General features: G+C 31.2%; 2 protein-coding genes across 7 annotated transcripts in view; one reads left to right on the forward strand and one right to left on the reverse strand.

The window, feature by feature from the left end:
* Window positions 1-11: 11 nt before the first annotated feature.
* Window positions 12-4,774, reverse strand: LOC124430225 (armadillo repeat-containing protein 1-like). Of its 2 annotated transcripts, none has more exons than XM_046976501.1 (5): window positions 4,656-4,774; window positions 1,319-1,505; window positions 919-1,251; window positions 641-850; window positions 12-561 (listed from the first exon to the last, which is right to left on the reverse strand). In XM_046976501.1, the coding sequence occupies exons 2-5, from the start codon at window positions 1,418-1,420 to the stop codon at window positions 388-390; spliced, it is 819 nt and encodes a 272-aa protein (XP_046832457.1). In that variant the 5' UTR covers window positions 1,421-1,505; window positions 4,656-4,774; the 3' UTR covers window positions 12-387. The 2 variants fall into 2 exon arrangements, with proteins under 2 accessions (XP_046832457.1, XP_046832456.1); XM_046976500.1 differs by lacking the exon at window positions 4,656-4,774 and adding an exon at window positions 1,621-1,879.
* A 4,736-nt stretch (window positions 4,775-9,510) lies between these two features.
* LOC124430025 (frequenin-1) overlaps window positions 9,511-16,636 on the forward strand; it is a 31,178-nt gene continuing 24,052 nt past the window's right edge. For 2 of the 5 annotated variants that reach the window (XR_006943625.1, XM_046976013.1), the window contains exons 1-2: window positions 9,511-9,664; window positions 11,426-12,149. Coding sequence is in view for 4 of the 5 variants with exons in the window: in XM_046976013.1 (XP_046831969.1) it covers window positions 12,086-12,149 (64 nt within the window). In the remaining variant the exon portion in view is untranslated. Of the gene's footprint in view, window positions 9,665-11,154; window positions 12,150-16,636 lie in introns of all 5 variants that reach the window. The other 3 variants (XM_046976014.1, XM_046976015.1, XM_046976016.1) reach the window with 3 other exon arrangements.

The raw sequence follows: 16,636 nt of genomic DNA on the forward strand, positions 1-16,636 counted from the left end.
AGTAAATGTAATAAGCTTAAAAGATTTAATTGTTTTTGATCGCATATAACTCTACATAACTTACAACACATCTTTCTTTAAGAAAATTCGAGATAATTCGAGATGTATGTACATTATAGTTCAAATATGAACTTGGTAAATAGGTACATGCATGAGACTTTTTGTTATCTTTACAATATTTATAACGCTATACTCTTATAAAGAGAAACAAAAATTTAAAGAGAACAAAAATATCCATAAAAAGTGATATTTAGATCATAAATAAATAATTACAATTGATTTAAAAGTCTTTAGTTATATAAATGAAAGAATCCATTAAATATGTTCTTATTTGCAGAACATTTTCGAACATGATTCGAACTGATTAATTAATTTATCAATAATGATTTACCAATAAAAGGAATTATGAAGAAATTCTGCCGTAGATTTGTATAACGACGAAGCACTTTGTCTTAAGCCACTAAATAAAGATACGACTCCTTCTTTTCCATCTTCTTGCTCTTCTTCTTCCGGTAAGTATTCTGGCATATTTTCAATGTCATCCGTATCTTCTTTATGGGTCTGAGACATAGAATTTTCATTGATTTTTTCAATATTTTTACGTAAGTGTCAAATGGAAATTTAACAAAAAGCAAATTACCAATCTAACTAGAAATTCTTGATTGAATTTATTTTTTGTAACTAGCCATGCCTCCATGTTGTCTAAATTTTCTTGTATAGCTTCAGCAATTTGCTTGGCGGTAACATTATTTAATGTACGCATGGTAACACGTTGATGTTCAACATCTATTACAAGAGATATCAATCCCTCAATTTTGATCAATGTTGATTCCAGTTCAGATCTAGTCTCCTATTTTTAATATTAAACATAAAGCTCATTAATTAAGATAGCTTTTATTAAAGAAAAAGCAAACTTACCGGCAATAAGCCTTGAACATGTAATACAATTACATGGGTTTTTAATTTCTTTCTTTCGATGATCCTGCATCTACTGCGTAAATTATATATGGGTGGTTTCATACGTTCTATGTTATCTTTTAGATGTTGCGCCCTTTTAGATATTTCTGGTTCGCTCAATATAAATCTGTTTACAACAGCATCTAAGGCTTCCCTTATTCCAAAAGTAGAGGTTATGTGTAAATAATTATCAGCATTTTTAATAAACAATTCCAAAATATCTAATGAGAGATTAATAATATCTAAATAAGGTACTTCGAGAATATATGCTATGTAGGACAACACCGTTTTATCCTGTAATAACAAAAATACGTGATAACATTGTATTTATGTATTGAACTGAGAAAAAAATATGTTTTACCTTTAAGATTGTGTCATGATTAGAAAAATCATCTGCTAATTTCTTATATGTTTCTAATGTTGCTCTTATTTCCTTAGGATTATCATATTCTTCCGTTTCCATTTTGTACACGTAACGTAAACGGGAATTATTTTGGAAACCCGTGCACCGCAGTAATGAAACTTAATGATTGAGAACATTCAATCTTCTGAAATGATCAGATATATACATATATATATATATACATATATTTTTTTTTTATTTTCATTGATAAACCAATATTACAGTATGTACCATATTTCACAATATAAACAACAACTTACACTATTTGTCACGATAAAAGTTAAGTAAATTAAACATAATGTAACTCATAAAAATACAGTAAGAACAAAACGTCCTTTTTTTCTTTTTAAGAACCAACAATTATTTGAGTATATATAAAAATAAATTAATTAAATCGACATTAAAGGGTATCACAGAAGGAAGTTGAACGTGCACGTTGCAAACAAAGAGAGCTGGTAGAATGAGTAGTTACTATTTACTTCGCAGAAAACACGAGTTGACTCGTAGCGCCAAACATGCTTTTCCATTTGATTTCTATAACTACATATACGAGTCAATCGTTCATATAGCTCAGAAAACTTCTAATGATAATGAAAAAAAAGAAAGTTTAGAATAAGTTTTATAGCGATAATAAAAGACAATAAATAATTATATGAATAGAATTGACGTTCATGTAAAAATAATTATAGAAGCATTAAAGAATAGGCCAAAAAAATTATAAGATGAGAAATGGAAAGAAAAATGATGAAAATTTAAGCAAATTGAAATAAAAATATCGGATTCTATCTATTTTTGTATCAAGTAGTATAATATGGCGTCTAAATCGAACGTATCAATTTCTGTTATATTTTTCACTTATTATACTAAAAAGAAAAAGAAAATTTAAATTGTAAAATTTTTACTATACTGATTCAAGATTTTATCATTAATACCGTTTTAGTCATTTTTTAATTATTCAAATTTATGCAGATCCCTAATAAAGATTCTTGGTAGTGACGACAGACGGCGCCATAGTTGCATAATTGGCGCGATTTTTTCCCAGTGGCTTTCCTTTATCCGCGCCATATGTGAATGCCATATCTTTCCTCGCAAAACTATACGTTTCTTGTAATAATTTATAAGTTGTTGACGATCAATGTGCGTGTTTTTATTTTCTTCATTGAAACTGCTAGACAACGCGTGGAGCCCTCGTTAATTATCCATAAAATAGGAATACGTCTGTTTTTATTCGTGTGGATAAGGAATATATATATATATACGCGCACTCGCAACACACACATGTATGTATATACAATAATAAATTTTTATTCGATATATGTATAACATAACATAACATAACATATATATATATATATATATATATATATATATATATATATATATATATATATATTTCTTTTTATAGAAATTTTCGAATTTTTATACAAGGAGATAATTTGTTATGTTGAAAAAAGATAATCTTCGACAAAATTTGTATAATTTTATGACTCCAATTTACAAATTATTTTATAAAATGGAATTTAGGTTACATTTTGTCAAATTTTTATTTTGACAAAATAAAGAATAAATCCTCTAATTTTTCTACAAGAGTAAATAGTATATTTTGTTTTAAAAAGATTTCTCAAAATTTAATTTCATGATTATAATTTGTATATTATTTCATAAAATAAATGTTTAAGTTATATTTTATGAAATTTTCCTTTTAAATATGGCATAACATGTAAATGTGTATCTATTTCTTTATATAAATTTTCTTATTTACATATAAGCAAATAATTTGTTTTTTATATCAAAAATATATCTCAAGAAGTTGATTTAATTTTATTATTTTACAATTTTGAAATAATTTTATAAAATAAATTTTTAGATTATACATACATACATACGCATATGTATATGGGGTAATCCCAAGTATATTAGGGTTCAATATTTGATCGGATAAGATATTTTATGATATAAATAATAAATAAGGAAAGAGTGGATTTTTATGATTTTTTAAAAGACAACGTTTCATAAAGTCATAAAACTTTTATGGAGAGAAGAAGGCCATCCGCATGCGATGCGTCGCATTGCGTTTAGATTTTTGGATGAAATTGTACGAGTTGCCAGTACTAGATGGGTCGGTACTCCATGGTGGGAGCTCTTCTTTGGGTGGGCGTTGCTGGGTCGATACAGGGTGGATATCGTCGTCAGTCGCAAGGAACGCATCACAGGGTCGGACGAATATTCTCTTTGCCGAATGTTATTTATATATTTTATTTATTTTTCCAACTTTCATCTCAAAATAGACGGAAATATGACTACAATGTTATATATAAAAATTGTATATATATATATATATATATATGAATCGTATCTATTGGTTTGCGGCCATTAAATAATATGTAAGAATTTTCCGTAAAAAATACTAATATTATTTATTTATAAAATGATGAAAATTCCAATATTATTTATCAGCCACAATCCACTACTATAGCATTATATATATATAAACAATATTTTATATTGGATTGGGCCTTATACATTATGTTTGAATTTTGAGCAACAAAAAAAAATACTAAAGAAAAAGAAAATTAAATTGTATAAAGAAAATTTCAACATTATTTATTGGCTAATTTAATGCATACGTCATCAATAAAATAATTTGCAAAAATCTTTCTAATCTAATATACATCTTATTTGGACTATTAGAATAAAAAAAAAAGTAATTTGTAATCTTAAGGAACAATCTGAATTGTTAGATAAAACACGCGAATCAATGAGCTCTGATATTTTTTCTATCATAACTCGACACTATCATTGATCGGGTTCTCATTGTAATTTAACTATCTTTCTTAATCACTCTTCGAGCAGATTCTCAAGGATTCGTACTATTCATGAAGTTTCACTAACGAATCCTTGACGTTGATAAAAAATGTCTGCTTCTAACAGAATGAGAGAGATAAGTTAGAATGAAACATTTATTATTTTGTTATCTGTGATTGTTTTTAAGACGGACTATTTACTAAACAAACAAACAAATGATCCAAGAGAACTTGATACTATGATGAAATTTATCAATCCATTTTGTACGAAGAATTTAAAAAATGATAAAACTATTAGCCATTCATTTGTAAAATATTCTATATTCTATATAATTAAATGAACGACGGAAATTTATCGGATGCATAAAACGAAGCATTACAAGTTTTTTTTTTATATCGCAAACACGGAATTTTTGTTCCAAATATTTTTTTATTAACCTCCAATTTTCTGATCATTATACCCTTTTTATGAATATTTTTGAAGAACATACCTGTGTGCCTGCGCTCGTTGAGAAGTCAACACGATGCCCTCGGTAAATTTCCAGGTACGATGAATTTCTGCACGGATGCTGCAGTGTGCACACATCAAGAGACGAACTGTAAATAGGCATACGCTCTGATGAACAAAGCTCGCGAATATCGGAATCGTCTATACACACAACAACAGATAGGTTTATTCAGAGTAAGCAGAATTTCTGTAGAAACTTTAAAAGATATTTATGTGTGTCCTTGGTGTATATACATATATATATACAGGTATAGCTAATCGAAAGAATTAAAAAAAAGAGAAAGAAAGGAAAATAAGAAATGGGAAAAAAAAATCATTACCGAAACATTTTACAAAATTATATTGATCTATCTTTCATCTCGAATTCAATGTTACGTTTGACATATTCAATTTTTATCTCCATTATTTTCTATTTTTCTTCCATTCTTGTCTCTTTCTCTTCTTCGTTCATCCATCTATTTTTGATCGTAAATAGAGTCATATATTCGGCCGTAGACATCGAGTCACGTTTTCTCTCAAAGATTTATGTCGATAGAAGATCCGAGGTGAACGAGCTTACCATAAAAAAAAAAAAAAAAAAAAAAAAAAAAAAGAAAAAGAAAACAAAGTAAATAAATGTAATAAAATTTTATCACCTCTCTTTCTGCGTCATGTTCTTTAGGAAAACAAAAAACCGTTTTAATACTAATTCATTATTTTTATACATTTATATGAATGGGAAGCTACACACATTTATGCGATAGATGCAATTTCACGACAGAGAAATACCGATTTCCATTTGTATTCTCTCGGTGTGCAATGTGAATCGAGAACTATATAATATATATATAGACGCTGCATTAGTCTCGTTTAACCGTTGAACGCGTATCGGTTATATCGACGAAATATTTTATTATGACATCGATGGAACGTTGAACGGTCCTTTTATCAAGACGCAAAAAGAAAAACTTACGCGATTAATTCTCTGTCATCGACAAATACAAGTACATATGTGATATATTACGCACGATATGCTTTGCTATTGATTATTTATACGTGTGTACATATATCCGATCAGCAAGCAAATAAATGTACATGTAAATTATCATATATATATATATATATATATATATATATATATATATATATTCGTATTCTATTCTAATATAATATAATATTGTAATATTCTCTAAAATGATAAATTCGGAACGTCCAACTTGCAGGTTGTGTAGTATACAACACTAGAGTATAGTACGCTATTCGTATATTATATAAGAACGTAGTAATATTGCGACTAGCCTTGAAAGAAATTTCAGGATACGATTTTGTAGGAAAAACCGTAGCGATGTAAGTAGCAGTATTCTCGATGAAAAACGGAACACGAATACGTATTCTACGGTTGCCAATCAGCAAGATGCGCTGAACGAGAACAAGAAATAGCCGAGTGTTCTTTTCAAAAGGGAGAAACTTTCCAACGATGACCACCGAAGTGGAATATGGTAATACGAGAAGTAAGATCGGTACGAATGCGTTGAGGATTTTCTTCGAATCTAGCTACGTTATGTATTCGCACCAATATATACGACGCTTATATACTTACTTATATGTCTATGTAAGTGTAAGTCATATCAATTCTACTCTCGAAATGGTATTGTTTCGAGAGATATCTCGTTGTTGAAAATGTAACATTCGATGCACCGTAAACCTATTAAGAGGAGCAATTAGTATCTCTTAATGATGTTTCGTTAGCCAAATAGATAGTAATTTATCTTGCCGTAATTGCTTATCCTCCCTGCTTATCTCGTTTTACACATTTTTATTTTATTTGATTTTAATTAACACCTAGACCACCCATTATTACTTTGTTATTTTTTCAATGATTTTTCACAAAGCTAATTTACATACTTTGACCTAAAGTTTATACCTTTAAGCTACGTGCCATTTTGTGCCACTACGAAATATAAAACAATTCACGCAAACACGCAAGTATGATATTTATCGTACGGCGAACTTACATTATTATTCATCGTTTTCTTAATATCGATGAAACACGCATCTCCATTGTGTATATAGTAAATATTTTTTTTTTCTTTCTAACAGTATCAATTAATATTCTAACATAATATTTTAATATTTTCATAAAAAATATAATAATATTTTTAATTATTTTTTTATTATTTTTGCTCTCACAATAATTTTTTGAAAAAAATTAATTTTCTTATTTCATCGATAAATAATTTTTATGATCTGATATTAAGTTCATTTCGTGATTGCATTTTTTCTCTTTCTCTATTGAATATTAATAAAAACAAATGATGATAGATGCTTTGTTAAGTAACTTGTTGGTGATTTTATTTTCGAAAGAAACTATATGTTTTTCTTTCCGACGAAATCGAAATTGCTGACGTATCTTATTTCTTTGATTCTGTTTTCAAACTGTAAATATTCTACACTTTACCGAATATTTTTGTTATAATTTTGTAACGATCGGACATAGTCTACTATACAAACATGTCTATTTTTAGTAGACATCGAAATTACGAATATTTTTGTTGAATTGTACGTATTGTACACATTTATATATTATTATTTACATGTATGTATATATATATATATATATATTCGTGTGTAATATTCTTATTATTATTATACTTTCCATATGTAACAAGTATACGAAATATTGTTCCAGATGATATCGCAACATGGAAAATGCTAATCATTTGATCCTAAGTTCCAGATTAACAAATGATATTCTGGAGGTAATAACTATACTAAATCTATTTGCATACTACTTGGGGAAAGTTACGCAGGATAAAACTTGCGAGTAATCATTTCTAATCTCCGATCTACGCAACTATTCGAAAAAAGTATCGATGTTTTGCCGAGCTATTTTACTTTTATATAGATAGAAATCTGCATCGTCATAGATATATCAGAAATATAGTAGAATCATTTGATAAGCAGCGTTGATCAAATATAAACTTAACTATGAGATAGATACTTATAAAGATACTTTCATAATGAAAGACAAAAATTATGAGAGTAAAAGTAATTCATTTCTATCAATGATAATGATGAAACATTTTAACAACTTAAACCGATTTATTAATGAATAGAAATTATAAAAAAATTCTTACTATAATTTTCTTTCTATTCTTTCATTCATAAATATTCTGGCATGCTTCCAATACCATTCGTATCCTCTTTACGAGTCTTCCACAAGCGAATCTTCCTAGATGTGAGTAATTATAATTAAAAAACAAAGAGGGAAAATTTGACAATAGACAGCAAAATGGTCGAGGAATTTAGAATGAACAAAGAAAATTGGTGAAGGAAGAATGAAAGATTTGGGATTTAGCGGTAGAAAGGGTGCTGACTGAAACGAAATCGTTTCTAGTATGGAGAGTTACCCGTAGGATATGTATGTAGGTACTAGCGAGAATACGTCAACGTTCGCGAGGCCTCCTCTTTTATTCATGAGGACAGGCGAAAAAGCGATCCGGAGTGGACGTTTAAAGTCAATCGATCCGCATCGATGGATTTAAAGCAAATCCCAGTTCTCGGTCGCCACGACATTGGGTCATCTGTCATGCGATCGTTTCACCAAACTACGTGTTCTAGCCCTAGTGACATCGATATTTTCTACGTGAATTTATATCTATTGTATGTACATATCAAATTATTTTTATGATTTATATTGATATATGTATTATACAAAACTATTCACACATTGTGTTTATATGCATTTAACCATAATCTTACGAATTATAATATATACGTACATATTTTTGTTTTCGTACGTACAAGATTATTTCTACGATTTCTTCTATACAAAACTATACCTATTGACGTCTATATTAAGCTGGCCAATAAATGATGTTGAAATTTTTATTATTTCATATCTAAATGAAATATTGGTAAAACGAAAAGAATAATTAAATAAATAGGACTGGTATAAAAATGGTAGTGTAGTATATATAGTATAATATATATTAGTAGTATAATATATATTGGATTAGTCAACATGCAATGATTTTAATTAAAAATACTATTATTATTTATTTAGATGGAATATTGAAAATTTATATATATGTATATATATATATATATATATATATATATATATATATATATATATATATATATATATATTTATATTTATATGTCTTAAACGATTGTTTCTCTAGTAGTATAAATTCTCAAGTACTATACGAAGGACAAGTTAGTTGAAAACGATCTCATTTCAAATCCATCCTACGTTCTATAAAAGTTGAATGAAGAAGCTATCAAGTCGAGCGTTCGTTTACTGCTTTCTCGAATCCTCCTCGTGTGCACCGTTAATCGCATTTAATTATCTATTTTCAATTAAGTTCTTAGAGTTAGTGTTAAAATCAAAGAAATAGAAAGAAGAAGAAAAAGAAAAGAACAACGAAAGCTTTCGGCAAGTTAGACAAGTAAGAAGAGTAGTAAGAGGTCGTAAGAAATTTTTGTTCTCTGTCAATGGCGTAATCGAGATTAGCGATTTAGAAGAACGGTTCCTTAAAAAGGACGTCAATTACGTTTCTGCTTGATGTTTGGTAAAATCGGTTTGTCTGACTTCGAGAAAGAAAGAGAGAGAGAGAGAGAAAGAGATGGAGAGAGAGGGAGAGAGATAAAAATAGACCGAAAAAACGATCAGTAAGAGAAAAAGAAAAAAAAAGGAAAAGGAAGAAACGACGGATCGCGAAATGGGATAAAATGTAAAAGGACTATAGCAGTGGGGGAAGAGAGAAGGGAGAAAGGGAGGAGGGAATAAAAGAGAGGGTAGTCGTTTTCTCCCCGTAGAAGACGTGGGGAAGAGACGATGGGAGAGAGCCGCGTTCACCGGTTCGAACGTTGTCGCGCCTGCGCAATGCTTACCCCACGCACCAGCACGTAATGTCACCGTTGAGCCAGTCTGACGCCAGGCGCCGCGAAGCTATGACGTCACTGGTTCGCGCTTTGCCGACGTACTTGCTTTTCTCGCCAACAACGGTAAGAAGCTCATGAATGAAATCTCGCTATTTCGACGGCTCGAACAACTACGGCCATTTTTCACGAAAAATACGTACTCCTTTTTGCATCCTTCTTGGTTATACAGGAGTAAGATTGACAGACAGACGGACAAATAGACAGAGAGAGAGAGAGAGAGAGAGAGAGAGAGAGAGGAGAGAGAGAGAGAGAGAGAGTAGCCAATACCGAAAATTCCTGGACCACCTCTATCGACTCGAGACGCAGTCCGATAGTCAAGCCAAACAGTAGAGCTTCCTCTTTCCGCATTGCGATTTTCAAAACGCATAGCATATCCCTTTTCTATCGCTAGATCAAAATTATACCAATTTCGTCGATAACTTTAGCACCTTTTTTCTCATTCGCCTTGTCCATTTTTTCTTCTTTCTTTATAGTTTTCTTTTTTTATTTTTATCTTGATCCGATTTTTTTTGCTGCTGAGCCTACCGTTCCTAACGAGTTCTTCTATCCCCGACGACTTAAGTGGAACGTTGCCACCCACATGATACTCGAGTGCTGCTGCCACCCGCGGTTTGTCAATATCTGCTGTAGTTTATGAATGGAACTCTATGTACACCTACGATCCAGGCGCACACGCGCGCGAGTGTTATCGCGTCGATAACCAGTTGCGCCGATTTGAAAAAAGAAAAATCAAATCGAAGCAATTCTTTCGTTTATATCTCGATTCTTTTCGTGATCGAACTATCTCGATATTTTTCTTTTCTTTTTTTCATCTCTCTATTTCCGTAGAATACGCTTCGTTGCATATGAAAAGAAATGCATTCGATCGAAGCTCGAGCTTATCCTATTCTATTCTCCTCAATTGTTATCTCGATTCGACGGCTCATTCCGCCAACAAAATTCAGATTTCCGAATAGCATATTTTTTTCTCTCTTTCTTTTTCTTTTTTGTACATTTTCTATTGTAAACGAAAGCGCATACACGAGCGCGCACCTGCTCGTGTCGCGTTAGAGAGATCGAGGTCAAGGGTGCAGCACGACCTCGACCGGAAGTGAATCCTGCTTCACTGAAGATAAGGGAGAACCCTCTTGCGGAAACTTTACGTTCTTTCTGCGATTTCTCCTTGTCTGTCTGAAGGATTTCCTTTCTCCCTCCTCCGCCTCCACCCCCTCCCATCTCTCTCTCTCTATCTCTCTATGTCTTTTCATTTCGCGATTAAACTTTATAAATGTCTCTTCATTAATTATCTAGCTGAAACGCCGTCTATTCGACTAGGGAAATTTTTTGTATAAATAAAATATGTTATTATAATCGAGCGAATTAGGGTGAATCGTGTCAAAAGATATCGTATCATAGAACGGTGACAAAAAGCAATTATCTTCATATCAAGGGTCTTTTGACGTATTCGTTAAATAAGCCAATGAAAAATCATTAAAATTTCTAATTACGTTTTCTCAAACATCTAAAGAAATCATTAAAGTCTCTGTCATCTTTTCTTTGTATTTTCTTGATAGATATTTTGATGAGAAAAATCAAACGATAGTAAGGACAAGATCGTTCAATTTTGTAAGTGAATTTTTTGGTACGATTGTTTCTCGTGATCGTTCTTGAAAGAGAAATAAGAAAGGAAGATAAAGAAAAAGATAAAAAAAGAAAATAGAAAGAGAGAATCCTCGAGGACAATCGGTTAGTCGAAATCGAAATAGCGAGATTCGATGAGGATCAAACTGGAACGAGATTATATCGGTAAAGCTCTACGTATAAGGAATTCGACTGGCTTTCCAGTAAACTTCTACAGACGTCTCTCGAGGATCGGCTCAAGTGCGAGATCGCAACGTGAAATTATCAAGAAGTTATTTGGAATTCGTACGAATGTTCTCATTGACGAGCTAAAGTTTCTATAATCCAAATTGACATACTTTCGAAAACTTTTGTCTAAAACTTTTTAAGAATAGAGATAGAGTAAGTTTTTGTTTTGCAGTAATAATAAACGACAAAAAAAAAGAAAAAGAAGAAAGAAAAATTAAATCGATTATAAGAAAGTGTTCGACTATAAACTCGAAGAAAGTGAAAACGTAACTCGATTCGAAATATTTCGATTGGAGATGTAATCAATCACTAAGAATTGTCTCGAAAGACTTTACTCGATCGAGAGTGAATCGAAAGGAAAGAAAAAAAACAAAGTGATTTGGAGATAAGAACGTGTCGAAGGATAAAATTAAATCTCTCGAGTCGATTTTTTTCAAGTACGTCTTCTCTCGTCTCCTCGAATTTCTCTAATATAGTCGAGCAGCGATGCACGGTGAACGGTGAGAGTTATTTCTCTGAGAACGAGAAAATATATTTACGTTGTTCGGATATTCGTCGAGGGAGAAAAGTTTTTCGTCGAAGGAGATAAAAAGAAAAGAAATAAAAAGAAAAAGACGACGAAGGGAGTCGACGAAAATGGGCAAGAAAAATAGTAAGCTCAAGCAGGATACCATCGATCGACTTACCACCAATACTTATTGTAAGTAAAATTAATAATAATAATAAAGAGAGGAGAAAAAAATTGCTGGAAATTGAAATTGGGAAAGAAATTTCAATAAAATTTATAAACAAATTTCTATAAAAATTTGTATTATCTTCCAATATTCTCGAGTTTTATAAATCATGCTCTGTATTTATAATCACTGATCGTCTTTTTTTCTTCTCTCTGGTATTCGTTTCATGATCGTCGGTACCGACCGACTTTAGAAACCGTTCCACTTTCGTATTGTTCTCTTTCTCGCGTCTCTAGCATCCGTCGTTTACCACGTTTCTACTCAATAGAGAAATAATGTTGTACGAGAGTCGTCAGATATAATCGAACCTTTAGGAACGCGTTTCTTTCATTAACGAAGAAGTTATTATGGAATAATTCGATTTGAATGATCGCTGACTATGAGAACATTTTAATATAAAAAGGTTTCTCCAAATTGATTATATCCTGATTATTTTCTCTAACTCAGTTATTATTCCTATATAAAAAAATAAATATTATATAACATGAATACTATACTATACTATTTACTTTATATGCATATAAACACTTTATATGCATATGAATACTATTATACTATATAAATATTAACTTTGGTACATTTTTGGTAAAAAGTAAAAAATATGTATGGAAAACTGAAATAATATTAATATTACGGTTTACAAAGAATTGATTTTAATCTTTTGATCATACACACACATACAAATGCACGGACACATCGACGAAATACTTTTGTGTCTTGATATGATTTATCTAGATTATAACAGAGTTTAGTACTGTATGTATATTAAAAGGAAAAGCTTAGTAGGTTTTAGGCCACGGTAGTAAATTAGGAATGGTAATGCAACGGACAGACGATGCTTATTGTTCGCAAGGACACACTGTCTCAGAGTGTTTACACTCGATGAACGTAGCCAAGAAGCGCGGAGTCATTAGCCGACACAATGCGTTTAGTTATCCCCTTTAACGATCCGTGTAATCCAGTCTCATTTAGCTCGTCGGTTAAACACCCTCTTCTCCAATGGCGATTTGTATCTAACGCGTCCTAACGAAGGATTTTAATGAGCTTGCCATTTCAAACGAATTGAAGAATAACAATGAATATTATAAATCCGAAGTAATTTCTTCTTTTTATTTTTATATCAAGAAAGAACTTTTAACAAGTTAAATGTAAATCTTAACGACCAAATTCGAAAGGTAGCTCGTATTTATATCTTCTTTCTCACTTTTTTCCTTTTTTTTTTTCTTTTGTCCTATTCTCCCTTATATTATAGTTATTTAACGTCCTCCCTATTTTCATTTGGATCGATTCGAATGATTATTTTATCCTGGAACGATCTCCCTATATTTTTTTTCGCATGCGAGAACCATATCGTCTATTCATTTCCGTACTGGGATGCCTGGTTTCGTGCGCCAGTAGGTATTATTATAGGGACCCTTTTTTAAGAAATAAAATAGGGAAGCAGCTCATTTATTAAACTCATCGATTAAAGCGATACACGTTGTATTCCATTCTCTTCGTACGAACGTATTAATATTTAAATTGCTATTTTTATTAAGCAAGAGATATTTTTTTTATTTAGGACAATGTTTCAAACTTGATCGTCGAATTCTTCAATTCAATATTTTTCTTTCCTTTTTGTCTTTTTTTCATTTTCTTTTTGTTTTTTAAACATATGATTGAACAATTGACAATTTCAAGGGAAACGTTCTAAAATGATAAACTTTTCGGTACATCCTGTATTTACAAATGATAGCCCTATCAGATCGAGTTCCTCGAAATTTCTCGATTTCTGACAATACGCTTCGAAGATAAACGAGAACGTAGCTATTGTAAGGCGAACGTTTCAAAAGGAAGGAAATTAACGATAGCATGAACTGAATCAAACGTTCGTTTAACAACTGAGTGCAGTTGTATAAAGCGTGTCTTTCTCTTCACTATCGGTATTTAAATAACTTTTCTATCATATTCTTCTATAAAATCTTGATTAAAAATCTTTACATTTATATCACTCTACATCATATCATTTCATTATTATAATTAATTCGATCGTTCTATTATATTTTATAAAAATTAATTTTGCTATTTCTTTTTAACAATAAAAAGAAAAGAAAAAAAAAAAAGATATTCTTTTCTCGATCATATTATGAAAACGTATGTATGTAAATCAGAGCGTTAGATGTACCAAACAATATTTTTTCAGTTCGGATTAAAAAGAGGAAGTGTCATAGCGAGAAACTAGAAGACTTGTTTTATTCAACGTCTGTTGATCCTACTGTCCATCCATCCTTTTTCCATATGCACGCAGTAAAAGAGGACACATGTGTCATACAATATAACGAGACAATAGGATACGTTGCTAGCCGTGTTATCAGTTCTAGAAAAAAAGTTTGCTTTTTTTCCTATCATAAAAAAAAAAAGAAAGAGAGAGAGAGAAAGAGAGAGAGAGAGAGAGAGAGAGAGAGAGAGAGAGAGAGAGAGAGAGAGACAAAGGATGACTTGGAGAGTCAACAAAAAAAAAAAAGAAAAGAAATGTTCGGATGGAGGGGTGAAAGTTGACGCTCTTTTTTTTTCTCTCTCTCTCTCTCTCTCTCTCTTTCTTTGTACTGCCATCTCTCTATATATAGATATACATATAATATATGTATGTAGATATATATGCGAGAGTATATAACCGAGCAACGTTCGTTTTAGCTATCGTTTCTACCTACAGGCGGGATCGTACGATATATATGTCGTATACGAAACGATGGCGGGGGTGGCGGCGGCGGCGGCGGCGGCGGCGACGAGAGGGCGAGGCGAGGACGAACGACGATCGATGTCTGTGCTTTTCCACTCTTTGGTCACGCACCTACGAATGCATACGACGAGAAAACTTGCTTCGGTGTGCGCGAACTACCTCTCGACAATTACTACATCTTCCTCCTTCCCACACCTAACCACCCTCATTTTACTGATTCTCCACCTTCGAAAGACTGTTCCAATTTATTCTCATACTTTCGTACTGTATTCTATGATCAAATTTTCGCGCTTTCCAAAGATAGAATGTGACCAAAGAGTACATACATTTATATATATATATATTTTTTTCTCTTTCTCTTTCCGTTTCTATTGCACTCTTTCTCTGTTTCTTTCTATTCCTATTCCTATTGCTCTTCTCTCTATTCCTTTCTCTTCCTATTACCCTTGTTTTCTCTTTCTTTATCTTTCTGTTGCTCTTCTCTGTCATTTTCTCATAATAATTCTCTTTCCCTTTTTCTCTTTCTCTTTCTAGTTCTCTTTATTTCTCTTTCTCTCTTTTTTTTTCTTCTTTATTTCTCTTTCTTCATCCCTTGTCATAATTTATTTAGGAAGCGAGGTTTCTAAAAGAACACGTATATCAAAGGAAATATGAATTTCTTCGTACTAACGAGCGTTTAATGTTACGTATCTTTGCTCGCTTTTACGTGTTAAGTAAATGGTGTAGTTATTACTTGGTTATAATTTAAAAAGGTATTATAATAATAATGTCGCTTTTCAAGTAAAAACTTGGGAAATATTTTTTATCTTTCTCCATTTTTTTGTTTTCTTTTCTCTATTTTTTTTTTCCTTTTTTCTATTTCTTTTTTTTCATATTAATTTAATGTCTCGAGAAAATTTTTCTCGATATAAAGAACAAGTTCAATCGAATTCCATTGTTCAGAGTGAACTTTCGGATCGGGCTAGAAAAAGAGAAAGAAAAAGAGAGAGAGAGAGAGAGAGAGAGAGAGAGAGGAAGAGGGAGAGAAAGAAAGAAAATAAGAAGTCGTGCTTGGGTTGGTTGAGGAAGCAGAAAACGAATCTTCCTTTGCTAATATCGACGACAACGAACTATGTCGAAGAGGTCGTTTGATCGATATCCTTGAATAGTACGAAGGTATTGTCGTCATTGATGTATTATATTATATATTATCTCATAAAATCGAGCATTATCGTAAAATCGTCGATATACATCATAAAATATTCTTTAAGTTAAAATTGACTCGCGTGTAATTCGATAAACACATACTCGTACATAATATCTATCTATCTATCTATCTATCTATCTATTTATCTATCTATCTATATATATATATATATATATATATATATACACACACATACACGCGCGCGCGCGCGGAAAGAAAACATTGGTATCTACGAAGAGAAATGAATAAAAAGTATTTTTATTATCGCAAAATAAAATTTATATAAATTATTTAACACTTATAAATGATCCTGTATTTTAACAAATATAATATTTAAAAGAAATCGATGAATAATATTTTTTCAAATAAATAATTTTCCATATTGTTCTGGATAATGTTAATCTTATTAATACAAACATAATAGAAGCTGATAAAATTGAAGAGTACAATAGAAATTATTACAGACTTAACAGAGCATAAATAAAATAAATCAGATAAACACATTATCCGTAAACAATTATTATACGTAACACAATAATTCAATTCAT

This window comes from Vespa crabro, chromosome 17 (genome assembly GCF_910589235.1).
Source record: "Vespa crabro chromosome 17, iyVesCrab1.2, whole genome shotgun sequence".
Lineage (NCBI taxonomy): Eukaryota > Metazoa > Arthropoda > Insecta > Hymenoptera > Vespidae > Vespa > Vespa crabro.

Coding starts and splice junctions, on each gene's coding strand:
- LOC124430225 (XM_046976501.1), bottom strand. CDS start 1,420: ATGGAAACGGAAGAATATGATAATCCTAAGGAAATAAGAGCAACATTA. Junction 1,252..1,318: donor ATCATGACACAATCTTAAAG/GTAAAACATATT, acceptor TTGTTATTACAG/GATAAAACGGTGTTGTCCTA. Junction 562..640: donor AAGAATTTCTAGTTAGATTG/GTAATTTGCTTT, acceptor TCTATGTCTCAG/ACCCATAAAGAAGATACGGA.